Genomic DNA, 23993 nt, shown 5'->3' with positions numbered 1-23993 from the left:
ATCTCAAAATCTCAGTTAAAAATTGATTCACACAGCATGAGTAGGAAGCAAGTTACGTGTAAACTGGTAGGAATTATTAAATTAAATTCTTATCTTTTTCATCCCAAGTAAGAAAGCTGCATAGAGGCTAAGTAGGTTTGTTAAGAACTGGGATTATGATAAGTAGCTTGAAAATGAGGGATCTTGATATAGCATATCCTTTATAGGTTTGAGCTTTATATTCTGAATAGCAAAATATGATACGAGCAGAAGTTTCCACCTTTCAATAAAGGTAACAAAATTTTAATCAAGTTTTAACAAGTAGAAGAGAAACCATATAAAACAAAGTATTATATTCTAGAAAATAATTGTTTATAACTTTAAGGTTGAAAAGATAACAATACTGGAAGTTTAAATGGCAAAATATAGTATTTTAGATACTGTCAATATATTGAAGTTGTATTTTCATTAAATTGGATCAATGCTAAATAGCTTTATTTTTTTCTTAAAAAACAATTTTTTCACTGTTGTTTGAAAGTATGTAGATAGTCATAATGCATACGATTTCTTTTTTAATTTAATTTTTATTTTATATTGGATAGTTGATTTACAATGTTATGTTAGTTTCAGGAATAGAGCTAAGTGAGTCAGTTATACATATACATATATCGATTCTTTTTCAGATTCTTTTCCCATATAGGCTATTTCAGAATATTTGAGTAGAGTTCCCTGTGCTGTACAGTAGGTCCTTGTTCATTATCTATTTTATCCATAGTAGTGTATAAATGTTAATCACAACCTCCTAACATATCCCTCCCTACCACCTTTCCCCTTTGGTAACCATAAGTTTGTTTTCTAAGTCTGTGAGTCTCTATTTTGTAAATAAGCTCATTTGTATCATTTTTTGAATTAGTTTCCACGTATAAGTGATATCATATGATATTTGCCTTTCTCTGACTTACTTCACATAGTATGATAATCTCTAGGTTCATCCATGTTGCTGCAAATGGAATTATTTCATTTTTTATTTCTGAGTAATATTCCATTGAATATGTGTACCATATCTTCTTTAGTCATTCCTCTGTCAATGGACATTTAGGTTGCTTCCATGTGTTGGCTATTGTAAATAGTGTTGCAATGAACATTGGGGTGCATTTATCTTTTCGAAGCATGATTTTCTCCAGATATATGTCCAGGAGTGGGATTGCTGGATCATATGGTAGCTCTATTTTTAGGTTTTTTTTCATCTTTATTTTATTTATTTGTTTATTTGTCTGCATGGGGTCTTATTTGCAGCACACGGGATATTTGTTGCAATGTGCAGGATCTTTGTTGTGGCGTGCGGGATCTTTTTTGGGTTTTTTTTCTTTTTTTTTGTTTTTTTAATTGCGGCATGCAGAATCTTTAGTTGTGGCATGTGAACTCTTAGCTGCGGCATGTGGGATCTAGTTCCCTGACCAGAGATTGAACCCGGGCCCCCTGTATTGGGAGTGCGGAGTCTTACCACAGGACCACCAGGGAAGTTCCTCTATTTTTAGTTTTTTAAGGAACCTCCATACTGTTCTCCATAGTGGCTGTACCAATTTACATTCCCACCAAAAGTGTAGAAGGGTTCCCTTTTCTCCACACCCTCTGCAGCATTTATTGTTTATAGACTTTCTGGTGATGGCCATTCTGACCGGTGTGAGGTGATACCACATTGTATTTTGATTTGCATTTCTCTGATAATTAGTGTTGTTGAGCATCTTTTCATGTGCCTCTTGGCCATCTGTATGTCTTCTTTTTTTTTTTTTGTATGTCTTCTTTGGAGAAATGTCGGTTTAGATCTCCTGCCCATTTTTTGATTGGGTTGTTTGTTTTTTTGATATTGAGCTGCATAAGCTGTTTGTATAATTTGGAGATTAATCCCTTGTCAGTTGCTTCATTTGCAAATATTTTCTTCCATTCTGAGAGTTGTCTTTTCATTTTGTTTATGGTTTCCTTTGCTGTGTAAAAGATTTTCAGTTTAATTAGGTCGCATTTGTTTATCTTTGTTTTTACTTTCATTTCTCTAGGAGGTGGGTCAAAAAAGATATTGCTGCAATTTATGTCAAGGAGTGTTCTGCCTATGTTTTCCTCTAAGAGTTTTATAGTATCCGGCCTTACATTTGGGTCTTTAATCCATTTTGAGTTTATGTGTGTGTAACGTGTTAGGGAGTGTTCTAATTTCATTCATTTACATGTAGCTGTCCAGTTTTCCCAGCACCACTTACTGAAGAGACTGTCTTTTCTTGTATATTCTTGCCTCCTTTGTCATAAATTAGGTGACGATAGGTGCGTGAGTTTATCTCTGGGCTTTCTATCCTGTTCCATTGATCTGTATTTCTGTGTTTGTGTTAGTATCATACTGTTTTGATGACTGTAGCTTTGTCGTGTAGTTTGAAATCAGGGAGCCTGATTCCTCCAGCTCCGTTTTTCTTTCTCAAGATTGCTTTGGCTATTCAGGGTCTTCTGTGTTTCCATACAAATTAAAAATTTTTTTTGTTCTAGTTCTGTGAAAAATGCCATTGTTAATTTGATAGGGATTGCATCGAATCTGTAGATTGCTTTGGGTAGTATAGTCACTTTCACAATATTGATTCTTCCAATCCAAGAACATGGTGTATCTCTCCATCTGTTTGTGTCATCTTCAGTTTCTTTCATCAATATATTATAGTTTTCTGAGTACAGGTCTTTTGCCTCCTTGGGTAGGTTTATTCCTAGGTATTTTATTCTTTTTGATGTGATGGTAAATGGGATTGTTTCCTTGATTTCTCTTTCTAATCTTTCATTGTTAGTGTATAGGAATGCAAGAGATTTCTGTGTATTAATTTTGTATCCTGCAACTTTACCAAATTTATTGATAAGCTCTAGTCGTTTTCTGGTAGCATCTTTAGGATTTTCTATGCATAGTATCAGGTCATCTGCAAACAGTGACAGTTTTACTTCTTCCTTTCCCATTTGGATTCCTTTTATTTTTTTTTTTCTTCTCTGATTGCCATGGCTAGGACTTCCAAACTATGTTGAATAATAGTGGCGAGAGTGGACATCCTTGTCTCATTCCTGATCTTAAAGGAAATGCTTTCAGTTTTTCACCATTGACAGTGATGTTTGCTGTGGGTTTGTCATATATGGCCTTTATTATGTTGAGGTATGTTCCCTCTATGCCCACGTTCTGGAGAGTTTTTTATCATAATCGGACGTTGAATTTTGTCAAAAGTATTTTCTGCATCTATTGAGATAATTATATGGTTTTTATTCTTCAATTTGTTGATGTGGTATATCACACTGATTTTTGTGGATATTGAAAACTCCTTGCATCCCTGGGATAAATCCCACTTGATCATGGTGTATGATCCTTTTAATGCGTTGTTGGATTCAGTTTGCTAGTATTTTGTTGAGGATTTTTGCATCTGTGTTCATCTGTGATATTGGCCTGTAATTTTCTTTTTGTGTGTTATCTTTGTCTGGTTTTGGTATCAGGGTGATGGTGGCCTCGTAGAATGAGCTTGGGAGTGTTCCTTTCTCTGCAGTTTTTTGGAAGAATTTCAGAAGAGTAGGTGTTAACTCTTCTCTAATGTTTGATAGAACTTGCCTGTGAAGTTATCTGGTCCTGGACTTTTGTTTGTTGGATTTTTTTTTTTTTTTTTTTTTTTAGCTACTTTATTTATTTATTTATTTATTTTATTTTTGGCTGTGTTGGGTCTTCGGTTCGTGCGAGGGCTTTCTCTAGTTGCGGCAAGCGGGGGCCACTCTTCATCGCGGTGCGGGGACCGCTCTTCATCGCGGTGCGCGGGCCTTTCACTATCGCGGCCCCTCCCGTTGCGGGGCACAGGCTCCAGACGCGCAGGCTCAGCAGTTGTGGCTCACGGGCCCAGTTGCTCCGCGGCATGTGGGATCTTCCCAGACCAGGGCTCGAACCCGTGTCCCCTGCATTAGCAGGCAGATTCTCAACCACTGCGCCACCAGGGAAGCCCTGTTTGTTGGATTTTTAATCACAGTTTCAATTTCAGAACTTGTGATTGGTCTGTTCATATTTTCTATTTCTTCCTGGTTCAGTCTTGGAAGGTTGTACGTTTCTAAGAATGTGTCCATTTCTTCTAGGTTGTCCATTTTATTGGTATATAGTTGTAGTAGTCTCTTATGATCCTTTGTATTTCTGTGGTGTCCGTTGTAACTTATCCTTTTTCTATTCTAATTTTGTTGATTTGAGGCCTCTCCCTTTTTTTCTTGATGAGTCTGGCTAAAGGCTTATCAATTTTGTTTATCTTCTCAAAGAACCAGCTTTTAGTTTCAATGATATGAGATTTTTCTTGTTTCTTGAGGTAAGATTGTATTGCTATAAACTTCACTTTTAGTACGGCTTTTGGTGTGTCACATAGGTTTTGGATCATCGTGTTTTCATTGTCATTTGTCTCTAGGTATTTTTTGATTTCCTCTTTGATTTCTTCAGTGATCCATTGGTTGTTTAGTAACATATTGTTTAGTCTCCAGGTGTTTGTGTTTTTTACATTTTATTTTCTGTAATTGATTTCTACTCTCATAGTGTTGTGGTCAGAAAAGATGCCTGAAATGATTTCAATTTTCTTAAATTTATTGAGCCTTGATTTGGGACCCAAGATGTGATCTATCCTGGAGAATATTCCATGGGCATTTGAGAAGAAAGTGTATTCTGCTGCTTTTGGATGGACTATCCTATAAATATCAATTAAGTCTATCTGGTCTAATGTGTCATTTAAGGCTTGTGTTTCCTTATTAATTTTCTGTTTCGATGATCTGTCCACTGTTGTAAGTGGGGTGTTAAAGTCCCCCAGTATTATTGTATTACTGTCGATTTCTCCTTTTATGGCCACTAGCATTTGCCTTACGTATAGAGCTTCTGCTGTGTTGGGTGCATATATATTTACAATTGTATCATTTTCTTCCTGGATTGATCCCTTGGTCATTATGTAGTGTCCTTCCTTGTCTCTTGTAACAGTCTTTATTTTAAAGTCTATTTTGTCTGATATGAGTATTGCTACTCCAGCTTTCTTTGATTTCCATTTTCATAGAATACCTTTTTCCATCCCCTCACTTTCAGTCTGTATGTGTCCCTAGGTCTGAAGTGGGTCTCTTGTAGACAGTATATATACAAGTCTTGTTTTTTTTTTTTTAATCTGTTTAGCCAGTCTGTGTCTTTTGGTTGGACTCTAATAATCCATTTACCTTTAAGGCAATTATCGATTTGTATGATCTTATTGCCATTGTGTTAATTGTTTTGGGATTGTTTTTGTAGGTCTTTTTTCTTCCCTTCCTCTTTTGTCCTCTTCTCTTGTGATTTGATGACTATCTTTAGTGTATGTTTGGATTCCTCTTTCTTTTTAGTGTGTATATATCTATTGTAGTTTTTTGGTTTGTGGTTACCATGAGGTTTTGATATAGCAGTCTATATGTAAACAAGATTGTTTTAAGTTGCTAGTCTTTTAATTTCAAATGCATTTCCAATATCCTACAGTTGTACTCTCCTCTTCTCACAATTGCTGGTTTTGATATCATGTTTGTGTGTGGATGATTTCCTTTCCTTCCTGTATGTTTGCCTTTATTGTTGAGCTTTCCTATTCGTAATTTTCTTGTTCTATTTGTGGCCTTTTCTTTTGCATCTAGAGAAGTTCCTTGAGCATTTGTTGTAAAGCTGGTTTGGTGGTGCTGAATTCTCTTAGCTTTTGCTTATCTGTAAAGCTTTTGATTTTTCTGTCAAAGCTGAACGAGAGCCTTGCTGGGTAGAATATTCTTGGTTGTAAATATATTGTGCCACTCCTTTCTGGCCTGCAGAGTTTCTGCTGAAAAATCAGCTGATAACCTTATGGGAGTTCCCTTGTATGGTTTTATTTGTTTGTTTGTTTGTTTTTGGTATAATACTGAATGTTTATTCAAGACTAGTATGTAAAATATTTACAAATAGTCCCATGGAGGATTCACAAATATTTTAAATTCAGGATGTGGGTTTAACATTCACAGTACATAAGGCGAAAGGTATATCAACTATGTATCTGCAACTTAATGTGAAAGAGAATTTTACTTTAGCAAATACTTTCTCTACATTGAGGAAAATATCGTTAAACATATCTTCTTTAATTTTAGTATACTCAGAGTAGGGATAAAACAGAGTTTCCTTTTATACAGGTCTCAAGAATTAAATAAAATTGACTCCATAGATCAGGGTTAAGAAACACATGGTAAAGTATGGTTTCAAAATACTTATATTTTTGTTTTCAATTAAATTCCCCCAAATTTATTTTCTTTAACAACGAATAGTCTTTATTCCACTTGATAACATTTTTCATGTTAAGCAACATTATATGCTTGTCCTCTTTAAACATTTTAAACAATTAGGACATGGGACATTATCTAAAGTTTCAAACTGACAGAGAAGTCAGTTTACATACCTCCATCTTATGAATACTTAATAAAATAAGGTATATTCTGCTGTGAATGTAATGAGAAAAAGTACTCTTACAGCAATAAAGTAGCCCTCCCTCTTTACCATTACTTGAATTCCATCACACAGAAGGCAAAGAAAACAATTCCAATACTTCAATATCTGCTAAGGATGATCTATGGCCCTTGGAGTATATGTATATATGGACACACCCCCCACACACATCTATGTAAGTATGTATGTCTGTATGCATTTAATCAATACAACTGGAGAAATCACATACAACCATGAAAAAATACAATAAAAGCAATAAATGAAAAATACTAAGTGAATAAAAGTTAACATAAGCCATAGGTGATATCAGAGAAGGGACAGTCCCATGGATAAGAGATTAAGACTTCAAGGTGAAAGTGAGATTTGTTCTGAACCCTAAAGGACAACTGTAACTGTGAAAGGCTGGGAGATGAAGGTAGGATATTCCAGCTTCAGAACTGTGAATTAAGATTTTTAAAGACGCATGCCCACCAAAGCATTTCGGTGAAAAAAAAAAAAAAAAAAGGGAGATCATAGTGGAAGGGGGAAAAGAGCAATCTATGGAGGAGACCTTATATGCCTTTAAATTTGAACTCGATTCTGGAATTAACAATGAACCATTAGTGGAATTTTAAACAAAGAAGTAATATGGTCAAAGCAGTCCCTTAAGGTCAAAAGACAGGTATGCAGGCAATATTGGATAAGGTAGAGGCTGAAGGCAGTAAGTCATAATCAAAATGGTTTAGGAGAAAGTGACAGATTTAATATACTTTTGTTTATACTACTGGCATACAAAGGACAGGGAAGAATGCCAAAAACTCTCAGCCTATCACAGGTATGACTCACTTAACAGCAGTGTGGTTTTTGTAAATCCATTAATATCCAAAGATATTTTGATCTTTTGATTCTCAGTTATTCAGAGCCCACACTTATGGGTGAACTTCAGCTTCCTCATCAGAGAGCTAAAATCTCTAAAGCAGTATGTATGTAATAGTGTACCTAGCTTCTTTAAGATACCCCAGGGCTAAATGTGAATCTGTATCCCCTAGCAGTGTCTCTCAAGCTTTTTATTGAGCCAAAGAATTACCAGGGAAGCTATTTAAAATGCAGATTTCTAATCTTCATTTTAGACCTACAGAATATACGTTTTTTTAAGATATATCCCAGGTAATTCCTCGAGTCCATCTTAGGCAAGTCATTTAAGCTCCCTAGCTTTGATATCATTACCTGTAAAATAGGTACAATATCACTATCTTACAGAGGTTTAAGAATTAAATGATATAATATGTATTATTAAGTATCCAGGAATAGCTCTGGCACTTTGTAGATGCTAATATGATAGCTCTACCGTCTGCTTAGCGTGTTAATTTTGGATTTACCGATACTAGGTTTCTTAAGACTAGAGGATAGTTTCCCAGTAGACTTACAGAGTCCCTATTTGTTCTATTAACTAATAAAAGAATATGGCACCTTAGGAGAAGCTTTTCTCTTCCTCTTTCTTTTCCACTCCAAAGAAGGTGGTTACTTGTGGTTTTCTTCTGTCTTTTCTCACAAAAAAAGACTGGCCTTCAAACTTGTATCAAACAAGCAACACAGAGAAAGTAAGCCAAAATGAGTGAGGGAAGATGAACTATTAAGCCCATCCACTTCCAGAACTCTTCCCTAAAACTTTTCTCCTCTTTTGCCAGTTTCTTGGCAAATTGGACCAAGGCTGTGATGGTTAAGAGTTGAGGCTAGACACAGGGGTGCTGTAGGTGCTATCACCCTTCCAGAGTGTGCTTAACCTCCTGGTTCGCAGAGGGCAATGGCATGTGTTCACTTGGATGCTAAAGACAAGCCCTTTTCTTGGCCAGGGGGTCTGACTACATGAGGCAGGACACTGTACAAGAGGCCTCACATCTGACTCCCATTTAGAGTACAGAAGGCCCACTCTTGCAGCCATATCCTACCTCCTGGCCCTTTATTTACTTCTAGGAGGTCTTGTTGGTATATTAAGGAAGGAAAATAGGGTCAAATCCTAGCTTCACCACTGACTTAGCTGTGTAACACTGAACAAGTTATTTAACCCCAAATTCAGTTTTCTCAAGTTAATTTGAAGCTGTTCTGTAGGCAGTGGGGAACTGATGGTTTTTGAGGAGGAAAGTAACAATCAAAATTAGCTCCCTTAACCTGCTGTATAGCACAGGGAGCTCAGCTCGGCACTCTGTGATGGCCCAGTTGGGTGGGATGGGGGGTGGGGGGGAGAGAAGCCCAAGAGGGAGGGGATGTGTGTATGATTATGGCCCATTCACTTCACTGTGCAGCAGAAACTAAGACAACATTGCAAAGCAACCATACTCCAACAAAAATTTTTAAAAAATAAAAAAATTTTAAAAAATTTAGCTCCCTTCCCCCAAAACAGTGGCCCTACAAAAAAACCAAACACAGACTAATTTTTTAATTTACATTTTTTCTGTTAAAATAAAAAACTAGAGTTAAATCCTCAAAGTCTAAATTAGACTAAATATAAAACTGCTATACAACCCACTGAATGGATTTATAGTTAGTGTCCCTCAAAAGTATCTAGTCATCTTCCACCTTTTTCCTATTTTCTAAATTCATTCTGCTCCAGTCTTCACTATCATCACATGCACTTTATTCCATCAAACATCATTTTTCGGGATCAACCTACCTGAATAATCATTAAGCCTCTTTAGAGCTTTCCCAAACTTAAATATTGTCATTTTGATTATACACCCCAAAGCATTACTTTCCTCACGTTTTTGTTTAGTACCAGAATGTTCTAAAAAGAAACAATAAAAGTTGTTTATTTCCCTAAAAAGAAAGATCAGTATATCCAATGGCTATTAAGTTAACCACTTAATAAAACACATCAAAAACTACTCCTCCTTATGTTAATTATCTGCAATTAGAGCATAATGAATTAGTTAACCTAATACTTTGCCATTTACTTCATGCTTACAAGATTATGTAAGAAACCAAAATGGCTTCTCATAACTTGTTTGCTTTCCAAATACTTCACATTTCAACCCCATATCCATACAGAGAGAGAAAATCCAAACATGCTCTCCTTACCTAAAATCAGTAGAGAGGGCTAAAAAGCATTATTTAGGACTTTTTTAGACCTTGAAAAACAGTTACACTTCCAATGTGTATTCAAATTACACTGTGCATAGGACTATTTGGTTCCAGTTTAAAATTGGCCTCTGTACTACTGGAGCTATTAAGACTTAAGTGACCAACTTCTTATGGAAGAGTTTCATGTAATATGCCAAAATCACTATCTTTAAAACTGGAACTAATTCCACTTGATATCTGAAAAGAGTTCCATAACATACTTTTATGCATGGAAAGATCTTTGTAAGAAGCTTTCGAGTGGTCTGATATTTTAATATACTCTTCTTCACTGCTACCTATCACATCTCTCCTATTGCCTACAGCAGGGGAGAATGTCTCTATTTGGCTAGTTTCTAACAGCTTGTTCTGTAAAGCTGTACATTCCAAATCTTGCTTACAAATTATGTCCTTATTTAACAAATCTGACAGATTTTGTGTTGTTGGTTCACCTATGCAACTCGTCAGCACAGGTTTCTGAAGCACACACTTGAGGCAATCTGAAAAAACTTTCTCTTCAGGCAAATGAGAATGGCTAGAATCGGACACAGTGGTTGCTGAGAAAAAACTGGCCATGTTAAACTCTTTTTGATTATGCACCACAGGAAAGGATTCTGGCAATACTTCTGTATGTTCAGTATCCATTTGAATTGGTTCTGTACTTCTGTTATCTTCTATTTTAACAGTTTTTCTCCATGAGCTCCTGCTTTCACTTATCAAGTTTTCTGGAGTTTGGGGGATTTGATTCCTTGTTAAGAATGGGTTAGAAACTAGAGAGTCAATTAGTTCCTCTAATATTACTTCTTTTCCTTTAGAAGACTGTGGTGAATCAGATAAAACTGCCCTTGCAACCTCTTCTACCAGATGACCTTGCTCTTTTAGGAATGGATCACTTTTTTTTAGCTGGCAGAGACCCTCCAAATGCACTACTCTTTGAAATATTTGATGATGAAGAGTCTTCCACTTCAGATTCTGGTGTTTTCTTAGAAACTGTTTCATTTTTCTCTCTAGGAGTTGTGGACTTTGTGTCCTTTTCAAGTAGTGTAACACTGTTTCTATCTAATGGTGAAATGGGCTGCCACAGGAAAGAAGCAGGGCTGTTAGCTAGATCACATTTAGTTTCCAGTATATCACTTGCCCTTCTGCAATCATTTTCCTGGATATGTTACTTAGGTGTATCTGGAAGTGAAGCAGGGTGCTGCAAAAGAATACTCTTCATATATGCTTCTTCTGAGGCAGGATCAAATGAAAGGGTAGACATAGGTGATAAAAGATCCACAGCTGGAGTCCAACCTTTAATTAGACTGAAAGGAGGCCGAGATATTCTTTCCAATTTTTATGCTGTTCTTCTTGTTTTTCAACAATAGAATGTCTTATAGTTGTGAGATCTTCTTTTATTTTATACCTCATATGCTTCAGATCTGACAGTCTTTCTCTCTGAAATTTGGTCTCTTTTTCAAGGAAGTGAAGGTCTGTTGTCAGTCTTGCTTGGTTAGCCTGACAATGTTCATATTTCATTACTTTCAAGACTTCATTTAATAACTGAATAACTGTTAAGAGATTCAATTTTCCAGCCTCTTAAACATTTCCTGTGTGCAGCTGACACATTTGTTTCTCAATTTTGTCAAGTAAGAGCCTTGGAATATTGATAGCAACATTAGTTCCATCTAAAGTATATTGGTTAACAAGACTAAGGACTGAACCAGCAACTTCTCTCTCTTTTTCCAAAGCCGTGAGTGTTTCATTCACTGAAGCCCACAAAGACCGAACCTTTTGAATTTTCTCTTGTATATTACTTTGGTCATCATAGGGTTCCATTTTTTTTATTTGGTTTTGCTGTCTTATACATTCTGATCTCAAATTTCGTATTTGTTTAACTGACAATAGTGCATTTTCCTGGTATTTTCGGGTAACACAATCTTCTCTTTGCAAAATTTGTAAAAATCTGTTACGTGCTACATGGCATCTGGCAATGCACTTGCACATATCTTGTGGCTTTACGTTAAATGTCTATGTAAAATGTACAGAAGAATTTTTAGAATGGGTTTGTATATAATTTATTGCAACAAATCTTGCAAAGTGATACATCAGATGAATAAACTTAGGACCACCAGGAGAAAGAAATAGTGAACCAACAACTTGAGGAAAGCTACTTCCACATTCAGCAGAAATCTTTCTTAACCATTCACAGCAATGTTTTCGGAATTCAGTGTCACTTTTTTGGTCAAATGGAGGCCAACAAAGTTTGAAAACTTCTTTAGTGAGAGACTGGTCAAGCGTTTGAAACAAAAAATAAGAAGCTATCTGAAAGGCATCACTGTTCAACTTGTCAAACATGTTCACTCCGAGGTGCGTGTGGGACACGATCCTTCCACCGGCTACAGTTGCCGAGCCCGGCTCGAAGCTAAGTGCCTGCAGATACATCCAGAGATGCTCCTTCTCAAAAGAAGTGACCCAGGCCGAACTCATCTTCGCAGTAGGCAGGGCCCGGCAAAGGAAAGCGCAGTCTCCAACGACTGAGAGGGCCCCTCAGGCTTTTTCCCTACGGGCATCCTGAGATGGTAGCAGCCCCTCCATTGCCACCACCTGATCCTCTCGCCCGGAACCATTTCGCCTCACGTGCCTCAAGTGGCCTGAGACTCTAAAGTCTCAGGGAATTAGAGCCTCTAACGGTAGTACTGCACAGTGGCCAAAGAGAAGTCACCACCCCTTGTATGTTATTTGTGCTTTCTCTTGTTGCTTTTACTATTTTTTCTTTGTCTTTAATTTTTGTCAATTTGATTAACATGTGTCTCGGCCTGTTGCTACTTGGGTTTATCCTGCATGGGACTCTATGCTTTCGAGACTGAATGTTTCCTCTCCCACGTTAGGGAAGTTTTTGGCTGTCATCTCTTCAAATAATTTCTTGGACCTTTCTCTTTCTCTTTTCCTTCTGGGACCCCTATAATGTGAATTTATTGCATTTAATGCTGCCCCAGAGGTCTGTGATACTGCTCACTTACCCGTTCTTCTGCCTCATTTATTCCACTATAGATTCCTTCTAGTGTATTTTTCATTCCAGTTATTGTATTGTTCATCTGTGTTTGTTCTTTAAATCTTCTAGGACTTGTTAAACATTTCTTGTGTCTTCTCGATCTGTGCCTCCATTCTTTTTCTAAGATCTTGGATCATCTTTACTCTGAATTATTTTTTGGGAAGATTGCCTAACTCCACTTCATTTACTTGTTCTTCTGGGTTTTTATCTTGTTCCTTCATCTGGAATATACTCCGCTGCCGTCTCATTTTGTCTGACTTTTCTGTGTTTGCGGTCTCCTTTCCGCAGGCTGCAGGATCGTAGTTTCTCTTACTTCTGGTGTTTGCACCCTTGTGGGTGAGTTTGGGTCAGGGGCTTGTGCAGGTTTCCTGGAGGGAGGGACTGGTGCCTGCCCACTGGTGTGTGGAACTGTGTGTTGTCCCTCTGGTTGACAGGGCCACGTCAAGGGGTGTGTTTAGAAGTGGCTGTGAGCTCAGTACCACTTTAGGCAGCCTGTCTGCTGATGGTTGGGGCTGTGTTCCCCCTTTGCTGGTTGTTTGGCCTGAGGCATCCCAGCACTGGAGCCTGCAGGCTGTTGGGTGGAGCCAGGTCTCAGTGCCAAAATGGCCACCTCTCGGACAGCTCGTGCCAATCAATATGTTATGGGGCCTCCACCTCCAGTCTCCTTGTCCCCCCTCTGCACCACAGCCAACCCACACCTCCCCAGGAGACCCTCCACACCACACAGGGTGGTCTAGCCCAGGCTCCTGTGGAGTCACTGCTTTGTTCTGGGTCCCAGTGTACGTGAAATCTTGTGTGCACCCTCCAAGAGTGCAGTTTCTATTTCTCCCAGTCCTGTGGAGCTCCTGCACTCAAGCTCTGCTGGCCTTCAAAGCCAAATGCTCTGGAGGCTCCTCCTTCTGATGCCAGACCCTCAGGCTATGGAGCCTGACCTGGGGCTCAGAACTATCACTACTGTGGGAGAACCTCTGGGATATAATTATTTTCCAATTTGTGGGTCTCTCACCCAAAGGGTATGGGATTTGATTATATCACGGAAGCGCCCCTCCTACCGACTTGTTGTGGTTTCTTCTTTGTCTTTGGGTGTAAAATATTTTTTTTGGTAGGTTCCAGTGTTTTTTGTTGATGGTTGTTCAGCAGTTAGTTGTGATTTTGGTGTTTTTGTAAGAGGAGGTGAGCTCAAGTTCTTCTACTCCACCATCTTGTCCAGAATTGAGGGGCTACTTTTAGTTTGGATGCTTTCTGCCTCTTTCGTCAGTGTGTACTGGCCATTATTCCCTTGATATGGGGTGCAGAGGTGCAGCGGCCCTGGCGTGCTCTCCTGGTACGGCAGGGGCAGTGGTCCGCCCCCAACCATGGGTCTCTCAGTGGCAGCACTGGCCACGTGCCCCCAGGACAGCAGGGGCATCGATTGGCATCTGCTCCTGGGTCTCCCAGTGGTGGCTACGGCCCACGCATTCCCGGGACAGCAGGGGCAGTGATTGGTGCCTGCTCACCCCCCGTGCGTGCTCCCCGTACGGCAGGGGCAGCAACTAGCTTCTGTTCCCAGGCCTCCTAGCTGCGGCAGGGCCCACTCACCCCCAGGACAGTGGGGACAGCAGTTGGCGCCTGCTCACAGGTCCCCTAGTTTCGGTAGCGGCCCATGCCCACTTCTGGAGCCCATGATGATGGTGACAGCTCATGCCCACCCCAAGAGCTCATATAGTTGGTGTTCTGTTGCCTGAGAGCATGCACACAGGGAAAGTAGCTCCTATGGCAGTCCCACCCCTGTCCTCGTGCACCCCCCAGTAATGGTGCCTTGCCCCTCTGGCACGCCCAGGTTCTTCCAAGTACACCCTCAGTTGCCACAGTCCAGCCTCTTCAGGCTGTCTCCCCACAGGCAACGCTGTTCCTCTCCCTGGGTCTGACCTCTGAAGCCCAAGCTTCAGCACGCAGCCCCCGCCCATACCAGTGGATGAGCATCTCAGGCTGGGGAGCACAGGGTTGGCAGTAGGTTACTCGGTTTTGCCTTCCGCAGACTGGTTGCTGCACTCTCCTCAGAGGCTCTGAAGCTCCCCCTCCGTCCAGGCTGATCTCCCTGCCGGTGAGGGGACTTCCTAGGGTGCGAGAACCTTTCCTCCTTCACAACTCCCTCCCTGGGGCACAGGTCCCATCCCGACTCCTTTTTCTTTTTCTTTTTTCTTTTCTCCTACCTGGTTATGTGGAGGTTTTCTTGCCCTTTCGGAAGTCTGAGGTCTTCTGCCAGTGTTCAGTAGATGTTCTGTGCAAATTGTTCCACTTGAAGATGTGTTTTGGATGTGTTTGTGGAAGGAGGTGAGCTCCACATCCTACTCCTCAGGCATCTTGATTCCTCCTCATAATGCATATAATTTGTACAGAAATTTCTGCTATTAGTCCAGAAAGTTTTTCATTTAACGTTGCTTACATTTTAAAGATAACTGCAGTCAGAATAATAGGTTAAAATGTGAGCTTTTATAAATAGAAAAAAATTACTGTTTGTATATTTATTGCCTTTCCCTTTCCCAAGGCCACTAAAGAGATTCCACTTTGTTTCTTCCCTGCACTTGACTTCTGAAAGGCTTTAGCAGGAAGCAATTTTGGGATTCTACGAGGGCGGGTGGGGAGGGAAAAAAGGGTGAGGGAGGAATTTTTCTGGGAGCTTTATGGAGTGGGAATCTGGGACAGCCTGGGTGTGAAGGGACTACATGAGAGAAGAAAGAAGGATTTTTAAAAGTATTGTTCAAGAAATGACAATAAAGAACTTCAGTTATTTCGAAATTAGTCTTTGACTGTCATCGGGTTCCTCTGGCCACAACACAGCTTGGGATGAGAGAACATAGGTGAATGATTTAATAAGACTGGGAATATCAAAAGATTTATATCAATAATTGAGATGGGAGTGTGGGGACAGAGAGCACAAGCTAATATGGAAGTGGAAGGTGTTGCTACATTGATTGCTGTTCCTTTCAGTTATTGTCGATCAAGATTTGTTTATTCTTTTTTTTTAATTTATTTATTTTTGGCTCTGTTGAGTCTTCGTTGCTGCACACGGGCTTTCTCTAGTTGTGGTGATCAGGGGCTGCTCTTCATTGTGGTGTGCGGGCTTCTCACTGCAGTGGCTTCTCTTGTTGCGGAGCATGGGCTCTAGGTGCGTGGGCTTCAGTAGTTATGGCATGCAGGCTCAGTAGTTGTGGCTCAGGGGCTCTAGAGTGCAAGCTCAGTAGCTGTGGCACACAGGCTTAGTTGCTCCGCAGCATGTGGGATCTTCCTGAACCAGGGATCGAACCCATGTCCCCTGCATTGGCAGGTGGATTCTTAACTACTGTGCCACCAGGGAAGTCCGTGTTTATTCTTTTAAGGAACAAATTATGTAGCTGATTTATGACCTACAACTTTTATAATATAAATAACAATTACACTTTTTTTTCTTGGGCACTGAATTTTATGTTGGCTTTGGGGAAGGGAACATAGGAAGGAGAAGTGGAGTAAAATTTCACTCAGTATGTCTTTCCTACATATGAAACAAACTTGGCAAGTCTATATTTTCTCTTTTTGTCCTGTCATCCATCATATTCTGCTCTATAATATTAGCCAAAGTGATAACATTTTCTCTAATTGGAAATGTAGGACATAGTCTGTAAAGTAACTAGACGTCAGATGCGTTCTTCAAGATTTTAATGATATCAATCAACATGGCAGTCATTTTCTTTCTTTTAACCTTATCTGTGTTTTAGCTTTCAAAATTAAATTTAGGAAGATACAACAGGTAAAAAGATTCCTAGAAGATTCCTAGAGTAATCCTTGACATAGTAACTGTTAAGAGAATGGTCTTTGATATTATTTATGTATGTAGCATAAACATTACATGCTATTTCTATATATAAATTTCCGAAAGGGGGAAGGGAGAGCAATTTTTATAGACTCACTGATACCTCACATTTTTTTTAAAGAAACATTCCCTTTATTTGACTGGACTGTTTCATTTCATTATCAACATTTCTGATTTCATCTGGCTTAAAACACCTAGTATTACTTTAGAGAAGAATCGATTGGTCATGTAAGAAAAATGGTTGCTTGGGGCCTTTCAGCAGAACCTACCATGTGAGGCTAATCTTTCATAGATTGGAAAGGTGGATCACCAGTGTTCTGGTTTTCATTTCTGTGAACGCAGAAAAAGGAATTGAAAACGTAGAGGTGATAAGGACTAATTAATTTATGCATTTTGTTGGTAATATGATCTTATAATGATAGTTTTACTATCATTAACACTCAAATTACTTCATGAACAAAATGAAATCTCAAATTTAGTAATTAGGTGAGTTCAGAAACAGGTACACAGCTAATGGTCTTGCAAACTAGAAAAAATCCATTAGTTGGAAATTATCTGTGCATTGTTTTCTTGCAGGGAACAAATCACAAGACAGTGGCATAGCAGAGATGGAAGAACTTCCCGTACCACATAACATCAAAATAAGCAACATTACATGTGACTCATTCAAGATTTCATGGGAAATGGATTCAAAATCAAAAGACCGTATTACACACTATTTCATTGACCTCAATAAGAAAGAGAACAAGAACTCCAATAAATTTAAACACAAGGTAAAATTCTAACACATCCTTATATACATTTGTATCTTAAAACTTCCTAAGTATGAGGACATTTTGAAAGAAGGAATCATGTTCTATTAATTACTAATATGATATATTTGACATTGAGAAGAATAAAAATTATATGTCATTTAAAAGCCCTATTCCTTCAAGAAATTGTGTAAGAAAATGAAATGCCAAATATATGGGTAAAATACATTTTTTTCTGGGGAAGCTGAAATCTTGACTCTCATACAGACATAAAAATTAACATGTGGTAAAGATTTTCTTTAACACATTAATGAGGTAACTGATGAGGTATTACAGCCAATTCAAAGGATGATCCAGAAAAAGACATTTTTATGGATCAGGATATTGAAATAAATGTTTAAGTGGAGGCAGAACTGGTCTGGGGTGGGGGAAGAGCAAGGGCAGGTGAGGAGGGTTTTACTTCCGCTGGGCAAAATTCACTTGCATGTTCTTAGACAAGAATAACTGAATTGTTATCAGTTGTCTACAAATTACAGAGTTGTAAAATAGATTCCACAAAATCAGAAGATAGCCAGAAGAGTGTGCTGTAAACAATTCATAGTTTTCCACTGAAGCACACATTGTTCCCTGTAATAACGGCCAAATGAAGAATGTGAGGGCAGCTTCTAAACTGTAGGATGTTTGTTAAAATACTTAAGGGCTGAAAATTGCTTTATGTGGTCAATTTTATTTTATGGTTTGAGAATAAAAATTAACCTTTAGGTGTTTTGGACATGTAACAATTCTCTGATATTTATTCTCTTACCTGTCTGCTTATCACATATCTTTTCTGATACATACCTCCCTTCAGAAGTAGCTGTAGAGAGGATAATAGTTATCTGGCTTAAGAATTCTTTCTTATGTTTCAGTATTTTCACTGATATGAAACTGATCTTATTTTAATAGTGATACTAAATTTTAACTTGGCAAATCTTTTGGAAGAATTGTCTTATCTTGTCTGGAAATTATGCATTTTACTAGATGTGTAATCACACATACTAATGGTAAGTGAGGCTTATACACACAGATAAGTGTGATAGAACAAGATTGATGTCATTATTTTCCCATGTTCCAATTTTAATTATTCCTTCTAGTGTTGGATATCCTCTTTGCTGACATTTGCTTTCTTAAATTAGCTTTGAAATATTTAGTATTAAATGGTGAGGAGTCAAGATTTGACCCCCTTTCTTCATTCCACACTTAGAATACCATATCTTTGGAAATATAGTGAATACTCAACTAGCAGGTTTATTTACCTTATTAATCATTGTTTAAAAATACCTAAACTTTTCTGTGACACATAGGCTCCATACTTGAATACAAGTAAAGCATATGTTACCTCATTTGTATGTAAAACTGAATCATTTAAAAATATTTATTTAAAAAACATTCTGTCCCTTCACATATAAAATATTTAGTAATGGGCTACTCTGATAAAATTATTGTGTAGTATATATTAAACAAATATAATATTTTAAAATGCTAAATCTGTTAGATTTTTATTTCATGTTTCTGTTTTTGTATTGTTTTATCATTTAGGTTTAGAATATTGCATTTTAAGGAGCATATTAAGGAGTGTACAGAGAATAACATTATACTAGAAATCAAGTAAACAAATCCAAGTACATTTATGTCATTAGCTTAGCTGTATGATCTTGGCATGTCTCTTGATAAAATTGGGCCTTAATTTTTACATCTGAAGAATAAGAGATTTGAATATAGTAATTGCTAAATACCTTTAAAAAGGAAACTTGTGTCATTAGCCAGGAATTTAATAAGTTACTCCACATTGTTTACAATTGATTCCAGTTATACTACTAAATTAATTCATTTCCTTCCTCCCTCCCTTCCTTCCTTTCTTTCTACTTTTCTTTCTTCCTTTCTTAGGATGTTCCAACAAAACTGGTGGCAAAAGCTGTTCCCTTGCCGATGACTGTCCGTGGACACTGGTTTTTGAGCCCAAGAACTGAGTATACAGTAGCAGTGCAGACCGCCTCAAAACAAGTTGATGGTGATTATGTTGTGTCTGAATGGAGTGAAATTATAGAATTCTGCACAGCAGGTAAGAGAACTGGGTACAAATACAGGAAAAAAAAAACACCTTATTTAATAGTTCCTGGAAAACTAATTATAGAAAATACATTCTTTTTTATAATTATGAAGTGATGTTTTGCATTGGTCATTTTTGCATTGCTAGTAGCATCGTGTGACAGAACAAATTGATTAGAAGGAGCGGAGGTTCTCAGCAAAAACTGCGTAATGGCATAAAATTACTTCTGTGCTACATGCACAGTCTGATTTTTCAAAGTAAAGGCTTTGCAAATAAAAATTGATGCAGTATAAAAATATACTCAGCATATTTTGAGATTCATTTTGAGAGAGAGAGAGCTTTTTCCTTCCTCTTTTTTTTTTTCATTTCTTACTTTCACAGTCTTGAAAGAAAAAAGCCAGGAACATCATTCTCTAATTTAAGGGAATGGAGGCAGATTGCAATGACTTTACCTAGCAGATATGTTACTGGATTTTTCACTTGAATGCTGATAATCTATCTCTAAACTAGTGTCATGTGAGAGAGAGAGAGAGAGAGTGTGTGTATGTCTTTGCTTCATTAGAAAGTACTGCATAGGTTCCTTAAAAAACTAAAAATAGAACTACCATACGACCCAGCAATCCCACTACTGGGCATATACCCTGAGAAAACCATAATTCAAAAAGAGTCGTGTACCACAATGTTCATTGGAGCTCTGTTTACAATAGCCAGGACATGGAAGCAACCTAAGTGTCCAGCGACAGATGAAAGGAAAAAGAAGATGTGGCACATATATACAATGGAATATTACTCAGCCATAAAAAGAAACGAAATTGAATTATTTGTAGGGAGGTGGATGGACCTAGAGTCTGTCATACAGAGTGAAGTAAGTCAGAAAGAGAAAAACAAATACCGTATGCTAACACATATATATGGAATCTAAAAAAAAAAATTGCTTCTGAAGAACCTAGGGGCAGGACAGGAATAAAGACGCAGACGTAGAGAATGGACTTGAGGACACGGTGAGGGGGAAGGGTAAGCTGGACGAAGTGAGAGAGTGGCATGGACATATATACACTACCAAATGTAAAATCGATAGCTAGTGGGAAGCAGCTGCATATCACAGGGAGATCAGCTCCATGCTTTGTGACCACCTAGAGGGGTGGCATAGGGAAGGTGGGAGGGAGACGCAAGATGAAGGAGATGTGGGGATATATGTATATGTATAGCTGCTTCCACTTTGTTATAAAGCAGAAACTAACACACCATTGTAAAGCAATCATACTCCAATAAAGATGTTAAAAAAAAAAAAAGTACCTCATAGCCATTTGGCATTGGGATATCTGATGTAGAAAGCCCATCCCCTTTGATCTTGAACTGTACCTTCATAGCCCACTGGGTTGTAAATGTTACCATTCATCTTATGCATTTATCTATTTTTTAAATTCATTCACTCAAGAAACAAACATTTATCCAGCACTTAAATAGGTGGTGAAGGGACACAAAGATATCTCTACCTGAACACATCTGTCATCCACTCTTTTTGTCTCTTAGAGAGAGAGGCTGTTTCAACACACAGGAGCTTGTAGAAAAAGTCATAAAAACAGTTTGCCTCACCTATTGCAGGTTGCCTAGCAACTTTCCCCAGCTGAGGCATCCTTCAGATAAATCAGCTGTTTTTTTCCCATAGCCTCACACTAGATTTATTTCAGACTCAGGATGTGCTTAGCTACTGCTTTATCTCAATATCTTCTGTTTTCTTCTTAATTTCAAACTCAGTATAAAACTTCTCATGTGGATATGTAGAACAGATGAGAGTTTAATTCTAAATTACTGTGAATTTATCTTCAAACCCCTTTTGTTTATTCTATGAGGAAGTTGCTAAGGATTGCAACATTCTTTATTGCTAAGGATCTCAGTGTATTAGAGCAAGGAAAATAGTATCTCTCTGGTACTATATTTCTTCCTAAGATGTCACTGATTATAAGATCCACCATTTTATGTATTGCTAAGAAAAATTAAACTGCCAATTAAACTATGAACTCTTTTCTTATCACATTTATTGTCAGACTCATGCCAGAGATGCTAAAACGTGAAAAAAATACATTTTATAATAGATGAAATATGGTATATATCATAGTCCAGTAATCAGTAATTAAATAGTTAAAGATTTCAATGCTGTATTAATAGTGTGTAAAGAATTCTCATGTTTACCTGTATTTGGTGTGTCACATTAGAATTAATATATCCCCTCAACTTTTTTTCCTGAATTAAAATTCCTCCTTGGAATCTACCTTATGTTTCACATCTTTCCATTTACTTTTATTGCATCCTACCAGAGAGGTAGACACAGTAAAAGACATGGTATCTTTTGACATTATTTTAATACATGCTGTTTTCCATAGGACAGCACCAAACAGCATCATAGTATTTGTTCATTTTTTTAAAAAAAGAGCTATTATTTACCTGCTAAAACCCCATTTGACATTAGGGAAAGGCATGAAATAGTATTTTTTCTTTAGCTTAAGGAAGACCTTTGGCATTTTCAGTTCAGAAATATCCATCTATCTAGATGCACACATTCACTTTTTTCTATAATCTATATAACTCCATGAGTACATGTTTTATTTCTATGTATATAAATAAAAACCTTTTTGTCTTCTTCCTTTCCTTTAGATTGATCTCCCTATTGCTCTTTTATTCAAATACATCCCATAATTCTTCTAAGGAATTTATGGGGTAAATAATAAGGAAAATGCCAGCTTATTTTAAATGTTCCACAATATTTTTCTATAAATTATTTTGCATTTTTATTTTTATGAGTAAAATCTAAGGGGAACTTAGGCTGCTCAAAGCTTGTTGTTTCAGTTTATTAAAATAATTCAGAGCCTGTTTCACCTAAGCTTTATCAATAACATTGACTCTGTAAATTTCGAGAAAGCTATTTTATATATATTGTCTTTTAATCTAGACATCTAATTCACTCAAAATTTATTGAGCACATATTGTATGCTATGCACTGTGCAAAGTACTGGAAATAAAACAGAATGCCACTGACTACTTCTAGGCTAATCCATGACAGAGATGAAACCCCATAGTAAGTCATAGTTGTCTATATATTTACTTCTTCCCTTAGACTGTGAATTCTTTGAGAGAAAGAAGAATAATTTTTTTTATCTTTTAACCTGATCATTTAATTTTGCATGATGCCTTGTACATCATGTTCTGATATAAATAAATATTTGTTGAGCCACTGAAGCAGTTAGTAAACAAACTATGCTGCCATGAGTAGTTCAACTAGGTTGCTTTTGTTTGAAAAGTCTTAAAATCTTTATAGACCAAAATTTTTGCTTAGATTCTAATACAGGAGTTTGGCAACAATCCTCAATTTTCAAAACAAAAAGTTGGTGAAAAGATCAGATTACTTTGAGGGATGCTTTAAACTTCCACGAGTCTTGTGTACTCAAAAACTACCAGCTAGGCGCCAGAGACCTAGTCTCTAAGTTACTAGCTTTATGAACATTTGGCAAATCATTAAACTGTGACAAGCCTCAATCTCTGCATCAATAAAATGGTCATACTTAATCTACCTTGCCAACCTCATAGATTTAGGGAGTAAATTAAATGAACATTATTATTATTACTCCTTTAAATTCTATTTGCTATTGCTTGCAGCTTACAAGCTTCTTTTATTTGATTCATCAGCTGATTGAAGAAAGGCTACTATGGTGCTGATTGACATTACTCGGGTTATGCAGAGGCTGTATTCCTTATTTAACATTTTGGTTTCAGGATCTTTAATTTCAACGAGTGAAAAAAATGCAAGGGTATTCATAAAAGCAACCGTAAACTATAACAAAAATATTTTTGTAGAAAGAAAAAATGTGCCACACAACGACAATGAATGTTTTCTTTTTTAAGTGCAGTTTCCTATTCACTAAGATGAATTTCCTAAAAGTAAATTTTAATAATCTACAATTTATTAAGCATGTAGTTGATACTTTTGATAATGTATTTTTAATAACAGACTGCTTTTTGTTATTTTCAGACTATTCAAAAGTTCATCTAACACAACTGTTGGAGAAGGCCGAAGTGATTGCAGGACGGATGCTTAAATTTTCTGTTTTTTATCGTAACCAGCACAAAGAATATTTTGACTATATTCGGTAAGAATCAAAAAATATATATACTGATTTGCTTTACTAAGTGCCATTCCAAATTCTAGGCTCAGGTTTCTCTTGAGTCTGCTTCTGTGAAATAGCAATTTTTAGTTTTCTTCTCAAAATAATTATACTGTGACTTTATTTCCCAGAAAAATTAAGTAGAAAAAATCAGATCATGGGATTTTTTTCCACTTCACTTAGATTCCTTTCCGTGATCGCTATTAATACCAGTTCCTGTCTATTTGAGTGGAAGATCTTGAACCTCCAGGGTTAAGGTTGATGAGCTTGGCTTGTACAGATACACGCTCCTCTAATTCCCAGTAACCCAGTACCTTCTGTCTCATACCAACTACTAAATTTTCTCCTCCTCCTGTGGGTCATTGAAAATGAGAGAATAAAAGGGTGACTGGTTCATGAAACATGGTGAGTCACGTGGGATTTTCGGGCTTCTGCCGACGTAGAAATCTCTCAGCCATTATCTTGGGTTAATTATTCATGAGGAAAATCTCCTTTGTTTACCTTTGAATTCTAGTGTTCAGTAGTATTTCTAAGATATCCTATGTTTGTCCCTGAAAGCAGCTTCCA

General features: G+C 37.4%; 2 protein-coding genes across 2 annotated transcripts in view; one reads left to right on the top strand and one right to left on the bottom strand.

Moving 5' to 3' along the window:
* PHYHIPL (phytanoyl-CoA 2-hydroxylase interacting protein like) overlaps positions 1-23993 on the top strand; it is an 89697-nt gene that overhangs the window by 60312 nt on the left and 5392 nt on the right. Inside the window, exons 2-4 of the mRNA XM_082425619.1 lie at positions 17002-17198; positions 19104-19278; positions 23294-23411. Coding sequence (XP_082281745.1) covers positions 17002-17198; positions 19104-19278; positions 23294-23411 — 490 coding nt within the window. The remainder of the gene's footprint in view (positions 1-17001; positions 17199-19103; positions 19279-23293; positions 23412-23993) is intronic.
* Positions 1249-16992, bottom strand: LOC309643128 (HAUS augmin-like complex subunit 6). The gene is given in 4 exon segments (XM_082425608.1): positions 1249-10876; positions 10879-11140; positions 11144-11572; positions 11576-16992. Coding segments are annotated over 4 exon segments (1296 nt in total). The 5' UTR covers positions 12032-16992; the 3' UTR covers positions 1249-10727.

Source organism: Balaenoptera physalus (genome assembly GCF_965194825.1).
Source record: "Balaenoptera physalus genome assembly, chromosome: 14".
NCBI lineage: Eukaryota > Metazoa > Chordata > Mammalia > Artiodactyla > Balaenopteridae > Balaenoptera > Balaenoptera physalus.
The sequence above is the reverse complement of the archived record's forward strand: the minus strand, read 5'-3'. Positions and strand labels throughout refer to the sequence as shown.